Genomic DNA, 20700 nt, shown 5'->3' with positions numbered 1-20700 from the left:
GTACAGAGAAAGGAGAGAGACATAAGGGGGAAGGATATTGGAGGGAAAGAAAGGGGGAAGATGCTGATTGAAGAGGGGTGGATGGAGGGAGAAAGGGCAGACATTGGATGGTAGTGGGGAACCTATGCTGGATGGAAGTGCAGATGGGAGAGATAAGGGAGCAAATGCCAGAAGGAAATGGGAGGAGAGAAAGAGGGGAGCAGATGCTGGATGATAAGTGGACAGAGAGAGGAGAAGGTACTAGATGGAAGGGTTGGAGAAAGAGGGTATATGATGGAAGGAGGGGATAAATAAAAGGAGGACACATGATGGGGAGAAAAGGATTGAGTTAGGGAAACACTGGAGGGGTGAGGGAAAGAGGTGGCAAGCTTTAGGTAGACAGTAAAAAAGAACATTGATGAGAGAGTAGTAAGAACATAATCTAGACAGATGCAGAAAATAATTGAAAAGGGAAATGAGGGAAAAAAGGGAAAGGGATTGCAGAGGAGAGGTGTGGGAGAGGGAAGGAGAGGAGAGAGATGCCAGACCAATGGGGGTGAAAGGAGAGATGGAAGGGGGAGGCATACAGTTTCTGGAAGGGGCCATAGAAGGAGAGAAGATGCCATATAGGGGAAAAGAGGACGGCGACAGTGGATGGAAGGAAGAGAGTTACAAGAAGATGAGGAAAGCAGAAACCACAGAAGACAAAGGTAGAAAAAAATTTCTATTTATTTATTGCTTTAGGAGACATGTGTCACTGTTTCTGTGAAGCATTGTATGCAGAGTCCAGCTTCTTGCTGGTTCAATTTAACCTTTGTCTATGGGAGGGGTTAGTTTGTGATTACATATCCATACTAGGCGAAGGTGTGTTCTGTGTGTTCGAAAGACATAGTTTTCTGTTAGGATTGACGGTGTAGGATTGATCTGTGTTGGTCTGGCTTGTTTAGTTATTACAATGGGTGTATTGATGTACTGTTCACTGCAATATGTAAGATGCTGCCTTTTCCTAGGTGACGTGTGACGTGTGGCTTGTTACTAAAATCATGTTTTTCGTACAGATGGGGGGGGGGCCAAAAAATGATGGGCCCTGGGTGTTACATATGCTAGGTACACCACTGCATTATGTAAAGATACCAGAAAGCTGGAGAAGCAAAAACTTTAAGTAAATTGTTATTCTTCTAAGTTTTGAGTATTTAACCCTCCCACAATCTCATGGGCACTCATTTCAAGTTTCAAGTTTATTGAGATTTTGATTTAAACGCAATATCAAATATTTTCAATGTGTATAACAAAAATAAATTTTGGGAAATAAATAAAACCATTTGAACAATAAACATACAAACATATCCATAGATGATTAAAAATACATAAGGAGTACAAGGATAAACTACATTTGTTTACAAATGCGTCCTCCGTGCCTGCTCATAAATTTGTGGAATATGTAACTTGTCGCTCATGCATTTTTTTTTTTGCACACACCTCATCAATCCTTAGAGGGAACATTGGTGCTTGTGTCTAGGCTCCTGTCAGGCTCTTTTTATAAAAATGGGGGTCATTTTATAAAGGGATGTATTCTGCACCCCAATCGCACATGCACTCTCCCCAGTATCCCAATTGCACATGCACTCTCCCCAGCAAATAACACACTAGTCATCTCCCTTAGGTATCCATTTAACTGATTCCTTCAAAGTTAGGTATCTTTCTTCAGTTGCCTATATTGTTTTCCCCACTGAACCTTGTAACTACTTGAACTCTGTCAAGTTATTCTATCGATAAATCCAGATATCTTATACTTGTATTTCTATACCATAACATGTAATTTACTTAAATCGTTGTAATGTAATTCTCTCGGTAATGTCCTGATCTCTTTTAACTGTAATCCGCTTAGAACCGCAAGGCACAGGTGGAATAGAAATCACAAATGTAATGTAATATTACATAATCCCCATTTGGGGAGATTTAGTCATTAATACTGAACATAGACAGCCTCACATTCCACCCATTCTCCATACAAATCAAGGAACACTCCTAAGAGAGTGGTACATAAATGTATTTGAATATAGAATGATTTTAGTGACCACAACATGGTATGGTTCAATATCAGGAAAGGTTTCACTAAATCTACTACACTAACCAAAGTCCTCAAATTCAAGGACACAAATTTCAAAGAAATGGGAGACTTCGTTCACCAGGCGCTACAAAGCCAAGAAGAAACCGATAACGTGGAAGACATGTGGTCGACTTTGAAAGCAACCATACAAGAAGCAACAAACCGCTATGTAAAATCAGTAAGTAAACGGCGAAGGAACAATAAGCCACAGTGGTTTACTGCGGAGATCTCAGACCTGATCAAGGAGAAGAAAAAAGCATTCATCTCTTACAAACAATCAGGGAAGCAGGACTCTAGAGCAGACTACCTGGCCAAATCAAAAGCCGTCAAAACAGCAGTCAGGGAGGCTAAATTCCTCATGGAGGTGTCTCTAGCAAAGAACATCCAGAAGGGAGATAAATCCTTCTTCAGGTATATCAGTGATAGAAGAAAAAACTCAGGCGGGATTGTATGTCTTAGGAAACCAGACGGAGACTATGTGGAAAAGGATTCGGAAAAAGCCCAACTATTAAATGAATACTTCTGCTCAGTTTTCACCCAAGAAGCGCCAGGGCTCGGCCCTCAGCTACAGACAAGGGTTGGCTCAGTTGACCCGTTTAGTAACTTTGAGTTTACGCCCAGCAGTGTCTACGGTGAGCTGTCAAAGCTCAAGGTTAACAAAGCAATGGGGCCGGACAACCTGCACCCCAGGGTGCTTAGGGAGCTGAGTGATGTCTTGGCGGAGCCACTGTCCGCGCTCTTCAACCTCTCCCTTAGTACAGGCAGCGTCCCGTTGGACTGGAGGACGGCTAACGTCATTCCACTCCACAAGAAAGGCTCAAAGATGGAGACAGCAAACTACAGACCAGTGAGTCTAACATCGATAGTGAGCAAACTAATGGAAACTCTAATCAAACACCAATTAGATAAGATCCTGGATGAGGAGAATCTACGGGATCCCCGACAACATGGATTTACTAAGGGGAGATCCTGCCAATCCAACCTGATCAGCTTCTTTGACTGGGTAACGGGGAAGCTGGATATTGGGGAGTCCCTGGACATCGTGTACCTGGACTTTAGCAAAGCATTCGATAGCGTACCACACCACAGGTTACTGAGCAAGATGAGTTCTATAGGATTAGGTAACACATTGACGAAATGGGTTGGGAGCTGGCTTGGAGGTAGGCTCCAAAGGGTGGTGGTGAACGGCACCCCCTCTGAAATGACGGAGGTGATTAGTGGAGTACCACAGGGCTCAGTCTTGGGCCCAATCCTATTCAACATCTTTATAAGAGACTTGGCAGAAGGCTTCGAGGTAAAATAACATTATTCGCCGATGACGCCAAACTGAGTAATGTAGTGGGCAAATGCACAACAGACGAAGATTCAGTGCCCAACAACATGATGCACGACCTACTCCTACTGGAGCGATGGTCTAGGACATGGCAACTCAACTTCAATGCCAAAAAAATGCAAAGTTATGCACCTGGGCAGCCAGAATCCATGCAAGTCTTATACCCTTAATGGCGAGATCCTAGCAAAAACGGTAGCAGAACGAGACTTGGGGGTAATCGTCAGTGAGGACATGAAGTCTGCCAATCAAGTGGAGCAGGCTTCGTCCAAGGCAAGACAAATCAAGGGCTGCATACGAAGGGGTTTCGTCAGTCATAAGGCGGAAGTCATTATGCCATTGTATAGATCCATGGTGAGGCCCCACCTGGAATACTGTGTGCAATTCTGGAGGCCGCATTATCTCAAGGATGTGCTGAGACTGGAGTCGGTGCAAAGAATGGCCACCCGGATGGTCTCGGGACTCAAGGATCTACCATACGAAAAACGGCTTGACAAATTACAGCTATACTCGCTCGAGGAGCGCAGAGAGAGGGGGGACATGATCGAGACGTTCAAGTATCTTACGGGCCGCATTGAGGCGGAGGAAGATATCTTCTTTTTCAAGGGTCCCACGACAACAAGAGGGCATCCGTTGAAAATCAGGGGCGGGAATCTACGAGGTGACACCAGGAAATTCTTTTTCACTGAAAGAGTGGTTGATCGCTGGAATAGTCTTCCACTACAGGTGATTGAGGCCAGCAGCGTGCCTGATTTTAAGGCCAAATGGGATCGGCACATGGGATCTATTCACAGGGCAAAGGTAGGGGAGGGATATTAAGGTAGGCAGACTAGATGGGCCGTGGGCCCTTATCTGCCGTCTATTTCTATGTTTCTATGTTTCTATGTTAGTGTAGTATTGCTTTGCAAGTTAATCAAGACAACATCAAGGGCTCCTTTTACTAAGCTGTGCAGCAATTTAATGCACGCTAAACCCATGCTACGTGGCTAGAACTAACGCCAGTTTAATGCTGGCATTAAGGTCTTCCATGCACGGCAATTTAGCATGCGCTATTCCGCGCGTTAAAGCCCTAACGCGGCTTAGTAAAAAGAGCCCTAAATGGTATTGGCTTTTCTTTGGAGCCTGTGTAAGAATACAGACTAAGTGGGGAACAGTCTGAGTACATTTTTCAAGCTGTAAATATTCTTCAACCCAGTCTTTAAAAAGAACGTATATTTGTTTTAGAGTGAATGTACTTGAAGTAAAGGGAAATAGAGACATTTCAAGGAGAAACGGTAGGCAGGAAGATGGGCTGACATTTCTTCCTACTGGTTGCACCACTTGGTTGACTTTTCAAGGCTCCTTTCTCTTGAAAACAGAGATTAGTGCATGGGTAGATGATGTTAAATGTGATCAAGTGCAAAGTGATGTATGTGGAAAAGAGGAACGGAAACTATAGCTACATGATGTTGGGTTCCACATTAGGAGTCACCACCCTAAAAAAGGATCAAGATATCATCACTGAGGCTATATTGAAACCCACAACTCAGTGTGTAGTGTTAGTTAAGAAAGCAAATCAGATTTTAGAAATGGAAAAGAAAGATGCACAGCCATCTGGGACTCATTCAACCAGGTCACAGAGCAAGCTCATGAAAACCCACTGAAAGACCTAAAGTCTACAACCTACCCTCTAAACCCCTGTCCAGCAAAAATAGTACAAGTGAGTTTAGGCCTCATTGAAGGGTCCAATTAAATTGTTAACTCCTTGTTTAGAGAAGGGCAGCTGCCAACAACACAAAAAAAATCTGTGGTGTACCTCCTGCTGATAAAGAGCTCCCTTGATAAGGAGAAGCTCAAAAACTACCAAGCAGTCTCTAAAATGACTTTCCTGACAAAATGTATGGAATGGACAGTCTGCATTCAACTCTTTAACTGGTTAACTGAACGTAATTATCTAGATGAGGATGTCAAACTGGCTTCAGACTTGGGAACAAAACAGAGATAGTTCTTTTGTCCCTTCTTGATAATCTGCACAAGGACCATTACAGGAGATTAGTCTTCAACATTGTGGATCATAATATCATGCTTACAAGACTGGCAGAAAAATGTATTTATGGCACAGTACTTACAATACATGGCTCAAAACCTATTTGTCAAAGGGACAACAATTGTACATCATTATCTTGGGCAGTGAACTGTGGGGTGCCTCAGGGGTCCATACGCTCTCCCATCTTTTTTTAATTCTTTATTAATTTTCAAATCAAATACAAAGTGCTAAAAATATATACACTTAATTAATACATAAAACAGCACTTATATCCAAACAAGTATTAATACAAAGTAAATTTCCCCCCTCCCTCCCCCCTCCCTGGATATGTATAGAAATCAATTAGGAATTAAATGCTTATTCAATTAATCAGTTTTAACAAATACCGCTAATGGACCCCATGTTTCTTTAAATTTTTTATTCTGTCCCAATTTCTCAGCAGTCATTCTTTCAAGTCTATAATATTGACAGAGTTTCCCACCAAAAAGTAAAGTTCAATCTGTCCCAGTTCTTCAATTTCTCATTAACTGCATGGCCACCCCGTCATAACAATAAGAAGTCTGTTTTGTTATTTATAGCAGCCCCTCCTATTGTTTTTTCCCTAATTGTTCTCTTTTACTTTGACTATTATAGTGTTGCCTTTTTCCTTTTGTTCCTTTTGTTTTTGTTATTAAAAGTCTTTGCAAGTTATTGTTACTGTTTGGTGATGCTTTGTCAACTTAAATTTGTATTTCAGCTAACGTATGTTTTTATGATTTTGTACACCACCTAGAAGGGTGATTGGGCGGTATAAGAAATTTTAAATAAACTTGAAACGAAACTTAGGTGTCAATAAAGTCCCAAATAAAACAGTATTATAAGACAATGGGACAGAAGCCTCCAATATCCTGTTAATTTTACCCCATCTTATTTAATATCCACCTTAAGCCTCTGGCTGAACTGCTTCAGTCAATAGACTCAAAATTATATATCCATACCAATGATGTACAACTTCTTATACCCATTGAATAAGATATAACCACAGCTTTGAGTAAATTGACTACCTGTCTAACCACAAATCAGGAATGTGAAAACAGCAATAAACTCCACCTGAACTCACACAAAACAGTGATTCTTTGGATTCCTAACACAATGGGACAAATACCGGACTTCAACGTTTATTTTGGTACATATGAATTCCCCCTAAAATGACAGGAAAGGAATCTTCGAATACTGTTAGACTCATCGCTCACTCTGATCCTGCAAATTCAAACAACTTTTTTAAATAGTTTGTATCATGTTTGGCAACTATGAAATATCTCACCATATATTGAAAATTACAAGTCTAAACAGAGTTGTCGATACCATGATAGCATCACGACTAGACTACTGCAATGACCAGCGCACTGGTCTAAACAAAAAGAGCTTGAATCAGTTGCAACTAATTCAGAGTGAAAGCAGCATGAACAAATTGCAATGTTCTTGAAAATCTACATTGGTTACCAGTATCTCACAGGGATAAATTTAAAACTCTATTTTGATCTTCACTAGGACTAGCGGACATACAATGAAGCTAGAGGAACTTTGCAAGAGGTCAGTAATACAGCATATCAATCATGGATATAAAATTATTTCCCAAGACAAACCAAGATAATATTTCAAAAATAAATTTCTATTCTACTAAATCAAATGCTTTCTTCTGCATCAAGTGTCATGACACAAACAGAGGATTGCTTTTTTGCACCAATTGTTGTACATGGCATAATACACATGTACAGTAAACCCTCAATTATCCGGACCTCGTTTATCCAGATTTCAGATTTAACAGACCACATCCTGGTAACTACAACTCCCAGTTTGCAATGCATCACCCTCTTCAGCGATGTCTTTTGATGCTCTTCGAATAACACCAGTGCAATGTTCGGGGGCTGAGCAGCCACATCCCAGAGGAAATGAAATGCTTTTTTTCATATAACCCCCAACACATACTCCAACCCCCACCCCTGGAGGGAGGGAGTTATTCACTGAAGGAGGGATATTCAAATTTTCTGGATAATTGTGTTTAATGGATTCAGGAAGGGGTGCAAAAAAAAACCGAACAAAAAACCCAGCGTAGATAACAACTGCGGTGAAAAAGGCGATAAGTGACAAGAAAGCATCGTTCAAAAAATGGAAAAAGGACCAAACAAAGGACAACCAAAAGGAGCACAAAGAACACCAAAGGGAGTGTCACCGTGTGGTTAGAAAAGCTAAAAGAGAATATGAGGAGAGACTGGCGGGGGAAGCAACCGGCAAGGGAAGAAGTGGGGCCATTGGATGATGGAGACAAAAAAGGAGTGGTAAAAGAGGAAAAAGAGATAGCAGACAGGTTAAATAAGTTCTTCACGTCAGTCTTCACGAGGGAGGACACATCCAATATTCCGGAACCGGAGGACATCGTAAATGGGGATCGGGATGAAAAGCTGGTCCAACTAGAGGTAAGCCAAGAAGATGTCCTCAGGCAGATAGACAGACTAAAGAGCGACAAATCGCCAGGTCCGGATGGCATTCACCCAAGGGTACTCAAGGAACTAAGGAATGTAATAGCAGAGCCACTTCGCCAAATATGTAACCTATCCTTAAAAACTGGAGAGATCCCGGAGGATTGGAAAATTGCAAATGTCACACCCATCTTCAAGAAGGGTTCAAGGGGGGACCCGGGGAACTACAGGCCGGTGAGCTTGACCTCGGTCCCGGGAAAAATGATGGAAGCACTGATTAAGGACAGTATCTGTGAACACATAGAAAACAATGGACAGCTAAAGTCGAGCCAGCACGGCTTCTGCAAGGGTAGGTCATGCCTCACAAACTTATTGTACTTCTTTGAGGGGGTAAACAGACAGGTGGATAAAGGGGAATCCATTGACATCATTTACCTTGACTTTCAAAAAGCCTTTGACAAGGTACCGCACGAAAGACTGCTTAAAAAGCTGTGAAGACACGGGGTGCAAGGGGAGGTCCACCGATGGATCAAAAACTGGCTGGCAGACAGAAAACAGAGGGTTGGAGTGAAGGGCCATTACTCAGACTGGCATGGGGTCACGAGCGGAGTTCCGCAGGGGTCGGTTCTGGGACCGCTCCTTTTCAATATATTTATTAATGACCTGGAGGCGGGAACAAATTGTGAAGTTATTAAATTTGCGGATGACACCAAACCATGGAAGACTGCGAAGATCTGCAAAGGGACCTAACGACGCTAGAAGAATGGGCCAAAAAATGGCAAATGAACTTTAACGTAGGGAAATGCAAGGTCATGCATGTAGGGAAAAAGAATCCGATGTTCAGCTACAAAATGGGAGGATCACTGTTAGGGGTAAGTAACCTTGAAAGAGACCTGGGAGTGATGGTGGACACGTCTTTGAAGGCGTCAGCACAGTGCGCCACAGCCTCAAGAAAAGCAAACAAAATGTTGGGTATCATTAAGAAGGGTATCACGACCAGGACAAAGGAGGTCATCCTGCCACTGTATCGTGCAATGGTGCGACTGCATCTGGAGTACTGTGTCCAGTATTGGTCACCGTACCTCAAAAAGGACATGGCGGTACTTGAGGGAGTCCAGAGAAGAGCAACTAAACTGATAAGAGGTATGGAAAACCTCTCATATACTGACAGACTGAAAAAAGCTGGGGCTGTTCTCCCTGGAAAAGCGGAGACTTAGAGGAGACATGATAGAAACCTTCAAGATCCTGAAGGGTATAGAAAAAGTAGACAGGGACAGATTTTTCAGATTATGGGGAACCACAAGTACAAGGGGGCATTCGGAAAAATTAAAAGGAGACAGGTTTAAAACAAATGCCAGAAAGTTCTTTTTCACCCAGAGGGTGGTGGACACATGGAACGCGCTTCCGGAGGCTGTGATAGGCCGGAGCACGTTACAAGGCTTCAAAGAAGGTTTGGATAGGTTACTAGAGGATAAAGGAATTGAGGGGTACAGATAAGAGTAGCGGTAGGTTATAGGGATAGTCTGGGACCATTGCTCAGGCAATGGGCCTGATGGGCCGCCGCGGGAGCGGACCGCTGGGCGAGATGGACCTCTGGTCTGCCTCAGCGGAGGCAACTTCTTATGTTATGTTCTTATGTTCTTATGGACACACCTCCACCCTAGTAGTCCATTAAATTGAAGGATTACTGTATTATCTGAGACCATATGGCCTTGGATAAAAAAAAACACATTGAGAATTACTAATCAAAAATGGGCATAACAGCAATCAATCTACCTGCTAGGATTTGGAATAGGTTTTACAATAATAATTTATTAAGGATATGAGCCTGTAATTCTTGGTGTAAAGGGGATCCCTCCCTGGTTTTGGAAAAACAATCATTGTGGCTTCTGTAAAAGAAACTGCACTATGGTTGCCATCTAAAAAAGTCTGGTACAAAGTGACCAATTTAGGTGCTACAATATCAGGAAAGGCTTTATAAAAGTCTCCAGAGAAACCATCATGTCCAGGAGCCTTCCTAGGTTTTAAATTTTTGATAGCCGCTACAATTTCTGAGTGCAGGAGAGGACTATTAAGTGCATCATGCTGACTCTACATAAAAGTAAATGGAAACAGTATGAAAAAAGGTAAAATAAATTGTCTCACTAGAAGGCAAAACCCCAGAGGTGTAGAGGGTAGTATAAAAATCTATATCGTATATCCTTAGGTGATACTAACACCTGATTGCCTTTCTTAATTGTTTGGATCGTAGCTATCTTTATAGAAAGCAACCTCACCCTCTCAATGAACAATTAATTTAAACTGGAATGTTAGTTTTTTGTAGTTGTAGGAGTACCGTTCTATCAGAGCTGAGCAAATATTGACCTTATAAAGCATGTCAGAACAGATTGAAATATCCAGTCATGCCATGCCTATTCACACACCAACTTCACCCAAACCCATTACCACACTTATCCCCAGACCCCACGTCCCCTTGCCAGAATAAACCCTCCTGTGAATGCCATATTTGAGGGTGAGGAAACCCATGGGAAGTCAAATTAAGCTTCCCACAAACCAGCAAATATAGACAGGTAAACTGAAATATGATAACATTAACCAGCATCTCCATTGTATGGATTTAGAACTGTAATGCAAAATGAAACAGCACTTATACCCCAAGTTAACAAAGAAGACCTTCAGTACAGATGTAAACATTCAAATGGGGGACACATTCCAAATCAGTTAGGATGTAATATGAACCTAACTTTCTTGTTCTTCCACAAATTTAAGAAGCAAGTCAGGATTTGTGTACGTCTTTGTACAATTTTGGTAGGTAATGTTCATGTGAGCAGGTGTTAGTAGCCAATAACATGCTTTCAGTGCCTCCAATCATTGTCTCAAGGCAAGAAAATTCTCATTGGTTTTTATAGCTGTTTCCTTGGTATAATAGGGTAAAGTAAAGGTAGAATGCATTTGCCACATAAATTTGTTCTGTGTTCTCATATTCACCAGAATGACTGCCACTTGTGGAAAGCATAGAATATTCATAACAGCACATGGTCATTGCAGAGTAATAGATATAGAAGACAGCACCCAATCTCAAATGCCTTTTCAAAAGTCATATTAAGAACTTTGGGGATCCAAAGGTTTCAAAAACCTTGATGGGATCTGATGCTTTGGTCAGCTCTGGTAAGCCAGTAATCCTTAAATTGTTACATTGGCTTCTCTTATTGAGATCTTCCAAAGCTGCCTCAAAATGCTTCAAGACTTTCTGGTCTTAATTTTGCTATGAAGTAATGCCATCTAAAGTTTGATGTTTACTTTCAAGCACTTTGAGCTTTGAATCGACTGCTGAAAGTTGTCATTAGATGTATAAGTTCTCTATGAAAGCAAAGATGTTAGATATTGTAGTTCTTCAGTTACTTCAGCCATATTGCCCATCTGAGCTTTTCTGCCATCATCCATGATAGGAAATGGAGGGTCCTGTTTGGGCATATCACTCCTGAATTTAGCCCAAAAGCAACTTCAATTTTGCTTGGTTAAATTGAGGCATCATTCCGTGGGTATAAATATTGATTTATTTGAGTGGAGTGAGGTTGAATATGAATTGATTAGAGCTGGTTACGGGAGCTATGAAGTTACTCTATCATTTTGCTTGGGCTCCCTAGCACCCCCCATCCCCCCCCCCAGTGACCTTAGCAAGTCACATAATCCACCCATGCAGTTTGTTTTGAAATTCCAAAGCCACAAAAAATAGTATACAAGTCCCCATTCTCTTAACAGGGACGGTAAAAGGTTTATTCAAAATATTTTAGGACATATTGAATTGCACACCAACAGGAAATTATTTTGAGACAGGCTAGGTGACATTGAGAAACTTGAAACCTCTTGAGAAACCTCCTTTTCCCCAATTGTTAATATCTGTTCTTGTCTCTAAGCTCTGACAATTTTTGTAAGTGTGTTTTCATGATTGACTATTTTTTATCATATTCAACCTAAATGAGCAGCACTACAGCATGATGTTCTGTTTTAAATTGGGTAAAAGCTCTACAGAAACATATGAAATGTTAAAAGTGAATTATGAGGAATATGTCATGAGTTGTGGAAGGTGTTTTGAATGCATTCATGCTAATTCTTCTCCTTCCCCTCCCTCCATAGTTCATATATACTCCAGTGAGCTCTTTGATTTCCCACTTGAGGCTGTTCTACATATTTCATACTGGACCAGCTCTAGGAAGAAAAGGACAAGGCTCCTCCCTAACTTAGAATATTGTACTTCCCTCCATAAAACTCAAGCTCAAATCTAGTTGGGCCAATTCCTCAGCACAGATCTCTTTCTATTCAGATTTGATTCATACTTTTTGGGAGCAGGAGTCTCAAATTTTATTCCTGCAACTGTAAAAGAAAGAGCATTTTGGCAGCATGATAAATATAAATTCACTTTGAAGAGGATTTATGTATGCAAGGATGGACTATATAAGGTAAGAGGTAGAATGTAAAGTAAGATTAAGAATTTCTCTGACCTGTGGGTAATGATATATCTGAAACATGTTGTAGAATCCATATGTTTCCTCATCTGTAAAGCCTTCAATGATAGCAGCCACTGTGCGAGATGATTTGCACTTGAAATTTACTATTGTGCTCTGTCCTGCCAAAATTTCCAAGGCCGATTCAATTATTTTCCTTGTATACCTTAAAGACTCTTTAATATGGAGCCCCAGTGTGATGTTGGGTAACAGCTTAGAGTTGTTGTTAATTTCCTCCACCGCAAAAACAAAGGCCAAGAAGTTATAGTTATTAAGTGGATAATATCTGTAATGACATTAAGATCATGATTTCATAACAGTGTACCTGAAATATTTTCAAAAATACACATATTTATGTGTATTTATTTTTTTAATAGAATATCAGAATTAAAAAAAAAAACAACTATGGGTTCTTTTACCATGCAATATGAAAAGAAACCTGCAGTAACCTTGATACAGGTCTTTCTGGGGTGCTATAGCCACTTTTAATGCTGCCAGTAAAATGAAGCTTTTTCTTCGTTTTTTCTATAATGGCCATAAGTTATTATGTATTTGTTTTTTATTTTGTTCTTATTTTAATATTGTGTATGTAAATTATGTAAACCATTTAGTTTTAAATGGTATATAAATTTTTAAAATAAATAAAGCAAGGCCATTAGACTGTGATCCCTTCCAGCACCTCTTTTGCACAAAGTATGAGCTCACACACTATTCCTGAGCTAATCAGATAGCAATGCACAAGTGCTGATAGATTAGCATAGCTGTGTCCACCCTCATGTTATCTACAAGCACATATCTTATAGAATATAAGAACAACCAAACTGGGTCAGACCAGTGCTCTCCTGTTTCTAAAAGTGGCCAATCCAGGTCACAGGCATGTTATGTTAGGGTATGCAAACCAGGTTCTCTGTTCCCCCTCTACCTATCCAGTTCAAGGTCAGATTACAAGAGTTTGGTTCAGTTACTCAGGAAGTTACAATGGACTGTTTAACACAGCCATTCAATAGAATTCAAAGTACAGGTAGATCAGTATGACTATTAAAACAATTATGTTGTAGTTACAAATACATAAGTATAAGTTACAAGTTAAAAAGGGTTCTTTTATAAGAAACTAAATAGTATTCATACTAAATTTATTTTGCTGGGTAAAAATGCAAGAATTGTTTTAGTATCTTTACAAAAAAGATTACGGAGGGTGGGGTAAATTTTCCCAAATTTATAAGTACCATCAAGCCTATATAATGCATCAGGGAATGTACTGGATCCTCCCCAAGCTCATGGAACATCTTCTGGAATGGTTACATTTGGAATGGTATCTTATGTCCCCAATGCGACTTTCTCATGTGTTGAGTATCAAATTACTTAGATATGCTAAGGACAATAGTATTTATTTTTTTGGACATGTGGAAATCATTGAAATTTATTGATAAATTAACAGATGTTCCAATGGAGAAATCTACTTTTCAGTCCTTATGGCTAAACTCCAAGATTCAAATATGTGGTGCTGGAAGAATTTGATGCAGGCAGGTATTCGTACATTAGATCAAGTTTCAAGTTTTATTTTGGTTTGATGAATCGCTTATTTAAATTTACTAAGCGAGATACAATTTTAATAATGATGTTATATCTAATGGGAAACTGCTTGATTTTTCATGACTGCAACAATCATTTGGTATTTTAAAGTCTCAAAATTACAGGTGGTTGCAATTGAAGCAGATAGTACAAAACGAGAGAACAGATTAACCACTATCAACAGGATCCACAAAAGGTTAATCTACTGAAAACAACAAACCATTAAATCTAATGGTAATTCATAAATGAAGGAAAAGATCTCAGAGTTGCCACGCCCGGATTGCTATATGTTACCACCCGTTTGCCTTGGGGAAGCCGCATGAGTGCGGCGAAACGGGTCCCCTTTGGTTGGGATACACGGGTTGCTTACGGCTCGATGAACCTGCCGTTATATGCCACATCATGTTTAAAAGATAAGTGCCAGTCTAAGGCCTGCTCATGATGTTTTGTATTTGCTATCTTGCTATTTTGCACAGCCTATTTATATGAATAAGCTAGATTTGCACTAGCCACTTTAGGAAATATTTGCACTTTAGGCATTTTTGCACAAAAATTTGAAAAAATAAAGAAAATATTATAAGATAAGTACTCCTCAAAGATAATGAGAAAACTAGTTTAGAGTGGTAGTATTTAATTAAAAATTTTTTAATAATAAGAATTTAAATATTAAACACAATAATCCAATGAAGGATTTTTGATCAATGAAAGAAACCACATGCCACAATTCCCTTTTGGACAATAACACTATTATCCTGGGAGTGGCAACTCTGAGATCTTTCCTTCATTTATGAATTACCATTAGATTTAATGGTTTGTTGTTTTCAGTAGATTAACCGTTTGTGGATCCTGCAATTGAAGCAGGCCATTCAGAATGGGTTTCCTGAATGGCAAAACTTAAAAACTTGCAGATCCTATGTTACCAGACAGATTTAGTAGGATATCAGGCCGCCCGGTGGTATAATTAATTTTGGAAATTTTGAATAAAAAAACAAAAAATATTCTTACAGACATTTGGAGCATCAAGTTAAAACAGTATATTTCTACATTTCGATGGCCATGAATTTTGACTTGGAGGTTAAAATGTACAGCATCAGCATCTATGAGAAAAACTTGGTTTTTCTTGTTGCATAGGATTTTTTGGACCCCAGTTCATTTACAAAAGATAGACAGTTCAAAATCTAGTAGATGCTGGACATTGTCATGTTAATATAGGGACGTTGGATCATCTGTTGTTCTATGTCCACTGATACTAATTTTTGGAAGTCAATTTGGGGACAAATCAATGTTGTACTTGAGTCATTGATACCAATGACTTATGAAGCCATAATTTGTGGTACTCTATTACATATTAAACCTTCTTTGGAACAACATAAAAGCCAGCTTTTCTTGATAATGATGAGAATAGACATTCAGATGGTTACACGTAACTGGAAGAGTTATGATTGACTGAATTAAACTTTCGGGTGGGCAAACCTATGTTCCAGTTACAAGTATGAAAGAATGAACGCAGAGTGTTTGGGATATAGTAACACATTCAAAATGGTGTGGAGCCCATTGATTGCATTTATTGAGTCACAATAACTGTCATGTACCTTTCCTTTTATTTGACTTCCTTAAATACCAGGGTAATTGGTGGGGGGAAGGGGAATGTATTATTGTTTGCTATACTTAATTATCTATATTATTGAAATTAAATATGTACTTCTTCTATTAATTACACAGAGGATGGGGGAGAAAATGATTGTTTTTTGAATTATTTGTGTATTTAAAGTACATTCTGTGTAGTGTTTATATTTAAATTCATTGTATGGCACTGTTAACATTTGAAAATTAATAAAGATTTATAAAAAATCAACAACAAATACATAATTACAATTTACAAATCAAAAGGACCCTGAGAAGTTTCACTTCAGATACAACATCAAGAGTAGTTTATGTACTGTGGTGCCATGGCCATTAATATAGGTGGGTAAAACATGAAGGATTTTAAAAATGAGGCTTATTGAGCATTAAATTCAACTAAAAAAAGGTCAAGAACATACCTCTAGCTGCACATTGTTTGATTTGCACCATTCTTTTAATAACTTATGATTTGTAGTTTTGGAGACAACTCACAATAGTCTAAGGAGAAGTGTCCTTCATAGGGCTCTTCATACAGAAGGAGAGGCATTGGATTTTGCATTTAGCCAGTGTGTTTCCAAATGAGTGTGTCATTAGAGCTTCTTTTTTTGCATTCTAGACATTAACTTCCAGCATAGGGGGTATTTTGGAAACAAAGAGGAGAAGTTTATTGCCGTTCAGAGTGTTACGCAAATTGAGTGAAGTAAGGGATTTTCTTTATAGTTCTTTATGTGATTTAGAATGTATATGAAGGAGGTTTGTGATCATGCATGATTCTGATGTTTTTTTTTGGTGGGGGGGTTGAGAGTGCTTTAGAATTTGTTTTCTAGATAATTCAATATTTCCTGATGTTTGATGGAATCATTATATATATGATAAAGTTCTCTAATATATTCTTCCATTAAACTCTGGTTACTTAACATGTCAATCATCTGATTACACACAAGTGGGAACTGTTAATCAGCAAGGGTTGTGGACTCTCCTTGAGCCAGGAACCTTCTTGAACCATGAATTGTTTTGAAATAGTTGTAATAGAATGAGTTTTAATTGAGGTAATTTTATTTTTGTTAGATGTTGCTGTAGGTGGTTAGATATTTTAATCATGTTATGTATTTTTCTAGGGTATCAGCAGCAATAATTCCCTGAAGTAGGTTGCCTTAAATCATGTACTAATGTTTGGGGCTATTTTTGAATTTTCTAGGTACTCTGCATTTACAAGTTGATGGTAACTGCTAACAACAGAAAGTAAATAGGGAAAGAGAGTCAATTGAATAAAGGCTTACATCATAAGATTGGGACCTGAAATAACAGTGTGTTATAGGTGTCCCTATGATCCAGCTTTGTTAAGCAACTCTGAGCTTCCTGTAACAAATACACATGCTAAACGTTAATGCATTCATGTTATCCTATGGATGCATTAGCGGTTAGCACATTCGTTGATTTAGCATGCGCTAAATCCACGCTAAAATGCTTGGTGTGCCTTTGTAAAAGAGGGCCTTAATGTCCCCTGGTTTTTGTACTCTTTGAAAAATTGATTCTATCTTACTCTTACAGGGTTTATATTTATCCTTCACTGATAAGTCTCTTACTCTAAAATTTGGTGAGTTCACAAAAGCAAAATATAATTTCATAAACTGTTCACTCTTTCTATCCAAACGAACATTTTATTTGGGAATCACTGTTTCCCATTCAATCCAAGAACATAACACCTTTGAAATTAAAATGATGAAATATTTTGACTTACCTTTTCCAAGATGCATTTGATTATTAAATAGATTTGGTTTCAGCCAGAGTTATTCAATAATCCTTATTCCCTAGCTTCCTTTTTGTGGTTTACCTTTTATGTATTCTTTACTTTTAATTTGTATTTCTCCCAATTTTCCTATTGTTTTATTTTGGTCAAGTATTGTTTAGTAGGTATTTATTTGTTTACTGACTCCTCCTTTTTAATACAAATTGTAAAATGCTTAGATGTCTTGATTTGTGTTTCATCAAAATTTTAAGAAACTTGAAACTTGACTCCTATCAGACAGGACTTAACAAAGATCTGGGTTTTATTTCACATCCAAAGAAATTTAAAACTTCTTTGCCACCTCTCTATCTCCTGTCTACCCACCCCTCCCTCTTCCTGTGAAACTATCACTGAAATGCTTTCATGTTTTCCCTTATATATATTGATATTTGTTACCATTTGCAGAATAAAATTTATTGATTTACCTTTATTCATTTGTTTTTGTTTTATTTCTTCATGTTACCTTCAAAAGTGGGTCAACACAGCCACCATACCATTTCAGCACATACACAAAGCACATACACTTACCAACTCAGTGGCATAGTGATGGTAGGAGGTACCCCCTCTCCTTCTGCACACAAATACTCCTCCCATCCCTATCAAATGTTTGTCCTCTCGTCCCTATCAAATGTTTATCTATTTTTCTCCCCATATCTCTTTAACTCTTTACCAGCAGAAGCAGTGCCTGCAACCTCCTGCCCATACTGGTCTTGGCTGTCCCTTTGATATCATTTCCTGGTATTCACTACCTGGGTAAATCCCACTGTTGCCCCAGACCATCTTCCATCTAATCAGCAAGTGTTGCTCATCAAGAATTAACAAGGCCAGAGCCTCTCATGATATTTAACTTCTAACCCAGGGTCCCCTCCTAAATGGACTTCATTTTGTAAAGGATGTGTGTTAAATGTGACTGCACCTGCTATGTTGGGCGGGAAGTTGAGAAGGGAAAATACCCTGCCTTCTTGTTTCACGAACTTGCTGCATTTCTTTGAGGGAGTAAACAGACAGATAGACAAGGGCAATCTGGTCGACATTGTATATCTTGATTTTCAGAAGGCATGAACGACTACTTCAGAAAATTGCAAGCCATGGAATTGAGGGTGAAATACTCACGTGGATTAAAAACTGGCAGGAGCATAGGAAACAGAGAGTGGGGGTAAATGAACAATACTCTGACTGGAAGAGCATCACCAGTGGGGTGCCCGCAGGGCTCGGTGCTTGGACCCGTGCTCTTTAACATCTTTATAAATGATCTGGACATAGGTATGATGAGCGAGGTGATTAAATTTGCAGACGATACAAAGTTATTCAGAGTAGTAAAGACACAGGGGGATTGCGAATATCTGCAATGTGACATAATCAAGCTCGAGGAATGGGATCGACATGGGAGATGAGGTTCAACGTGGATAAGTGTAAAGTGATGCATGTCAGTAACAAAAATCTCATGCACGAATACAGGATGTCCGGGGCGGTACTTCGAGAGACCTCCCAGGAAAGGGACTTGGGAGTTCTGATCGACATGTCGATGAAGCCGTCCACACAATGTGCAGCGGAGGCAAAAAGGGCAAACAGAATGCTAGGAATGATAAAGAACGGGATCATGAACAGATCAGAGAAGGTTATCATGCCGCTGTACCGGGCCATGGTACGCCCTCACCTGGAGTACTGCATCCAGCACTGATCGCCGTACATGAAGAAGGACACGGTACTACACAAAAGGGTCCAGAGAAGAGCGACTAAGATGGTTAAGGGCATGGAGGAGTTGCCGTAAAGCAAAAGATTATAGAAACTGGGCCTCTTCTCCCTCGAACAGTGGAGATTGAGAAGGGACATGATCGAAACATTCAAATTACTGAAGAGGATAGATTTAGTAGATAAGGACAGGTTGTTCACCCTCTCCAAGGTAGGGAGAACAAGAGGGCACTCTCTAAAGTTGAAAGGGGATAGATTCTGTACAAATGTAAGGAAGTTCTTCTTCACCCAGAGAGTGGTAGAAAGCTGGAAACCTCTTCCAGAGGCTGTTATAGGGGAAAACACCCTCCAAGGAATCAAGACAAAGATAGACAAGTTTCTGCTGAATAAGAACGTGCACTGGTAGGGCTAGTCTTATTTAGGGTGCTGGTCTTAGACCAGAGGGCTGCCGCGTGAGCGGACTGCTGGGAATGATGGACCACTGGTCTGACCCAGCAGTGGCAATTCTTATGTTCTTATGTTCATGTAGATTCTCTGCTTTTCTCATCTTTTCAAAACACACCTCTAGGAAAACCTTCTCACTGGCTGCCTAACGGTAGAAGAAAAAAAATGTATTTTTCACTGGGCACAGTATATTTTCAGACAGGACTATCAAGACACGTTCATCTGTTTTAAAACGGATAAAAGTATAAAAATATAAAATTGCAAATAAAACAAAATAACGGTAAAACATTAGCAGGGTATGCAAGCTGAATGCTTGGCTAGTAAGAATTCCATTGCTATAGTTTATCATTAGTTTATGTTTTCAAAGGTGAATAAAAAGATTCCAATACTCTGAATGTTGACATCAAAACCTCTAATGTAATTATAAATACTGTAATATCTTAAACTATAGAAGCGGGAAAATGTAAACACCTAATAATACATTAACCACCAAAGATCCTTCATACAGGTACAAGTTACATCTGCAGTTCAAAGTCAACAGCTAGTCACAGAGCAACACACAAATATTTCTGAAATGGTAGATAATGAACAATGCTACTTACTCTGAATATTTAAAAGATATTACGTTGCTAAAGGATTTAGTTAATTGAACACCATACAGTTGAACAAATCCTCCAATTATAATGTCCCCATCCATGTAGTAGCCATCTTCTGTAACGTTCATATCCATCTTTGGACATTGGCAGTCAATGGGCTTCCAGAGATCAGTGTAAAATATGAATAAAATCAAAAGGGAAAGAGCTTCCATCTTTCAAGGTAAGATCCAACTGTTCTTCCTGCTCTGTCACTCTGGAAAATTTCTAGTGGAAGATTCTGTACAGGTCACAGTTACCCCCACCTTTTCAAATCTATGTATTATGTATTAAGCAAGAAGTTTTAGACTAACACTAGAAGACTCTTTGATGGACACAAATCATATTATGGATGGATCAGAGAAGTCTCCTCCTGATGTTCATGAGAACTCTGATCTGAGTGAGTATCCTGCAGCTGTGTGGGTATCTTGTGATCTTTATAGTACTCAGCTCCTGAAAAGTTCAGCCTCAAGGGATATCATCCAATGGCTTGTGCATTTAATATTAAATATAAAGTAGATTGTTTTTGTAAACTTGTT

The 20700-nt window shown here is 39.3% G+C and overlaps 1 protein-coding gene across 1 annotated transcript in view; it reads right to left on the bottom strand.

The window, feature by feature from the left end:
• LOC117346259 overlaps positions 1–20259 on the bottom strand; it is a 41425-nt gene extending 21166 nt beyond the window's left edge. The window contains exons 1-2 of the mRNA XM_033915661.1: positions 20132–20259; positions 12407–12695 (exon numbers count right to left, since the gene is read on the bottom strand). Of these exons, the coding sequence (XP_033771552.1) occupies positions 12407–12695; positions 20132–20259 (417 nt within the window). The remainder of the gene's footprint in view (positions 1–12406; positions 12696–20131) is intronic.
• Between the last annotated feature and the right edge of the window lie 441 nt (positions 20260–20700).

The sequence above is a fragment of the Geotrypetes seraphini genome, chromosome 12 (assembly GCF_902459505.1).
Source record: "Geotrypetes seraphini chromosome 12, aGeoSer1.1, whole genome shotgun sequence".
In the NCBI taxonomy this organism is placed as follows: domain Eukaryota; kingdom Metazoa; phylum Chordata; class Amphibia; order Gymnophiona; family Dermophiidae; genus Geotrypetes; species Geotrypetes seraphini.
This window is presented reverse-complemented; position numbering and strand designations above follow the sequence as displayed.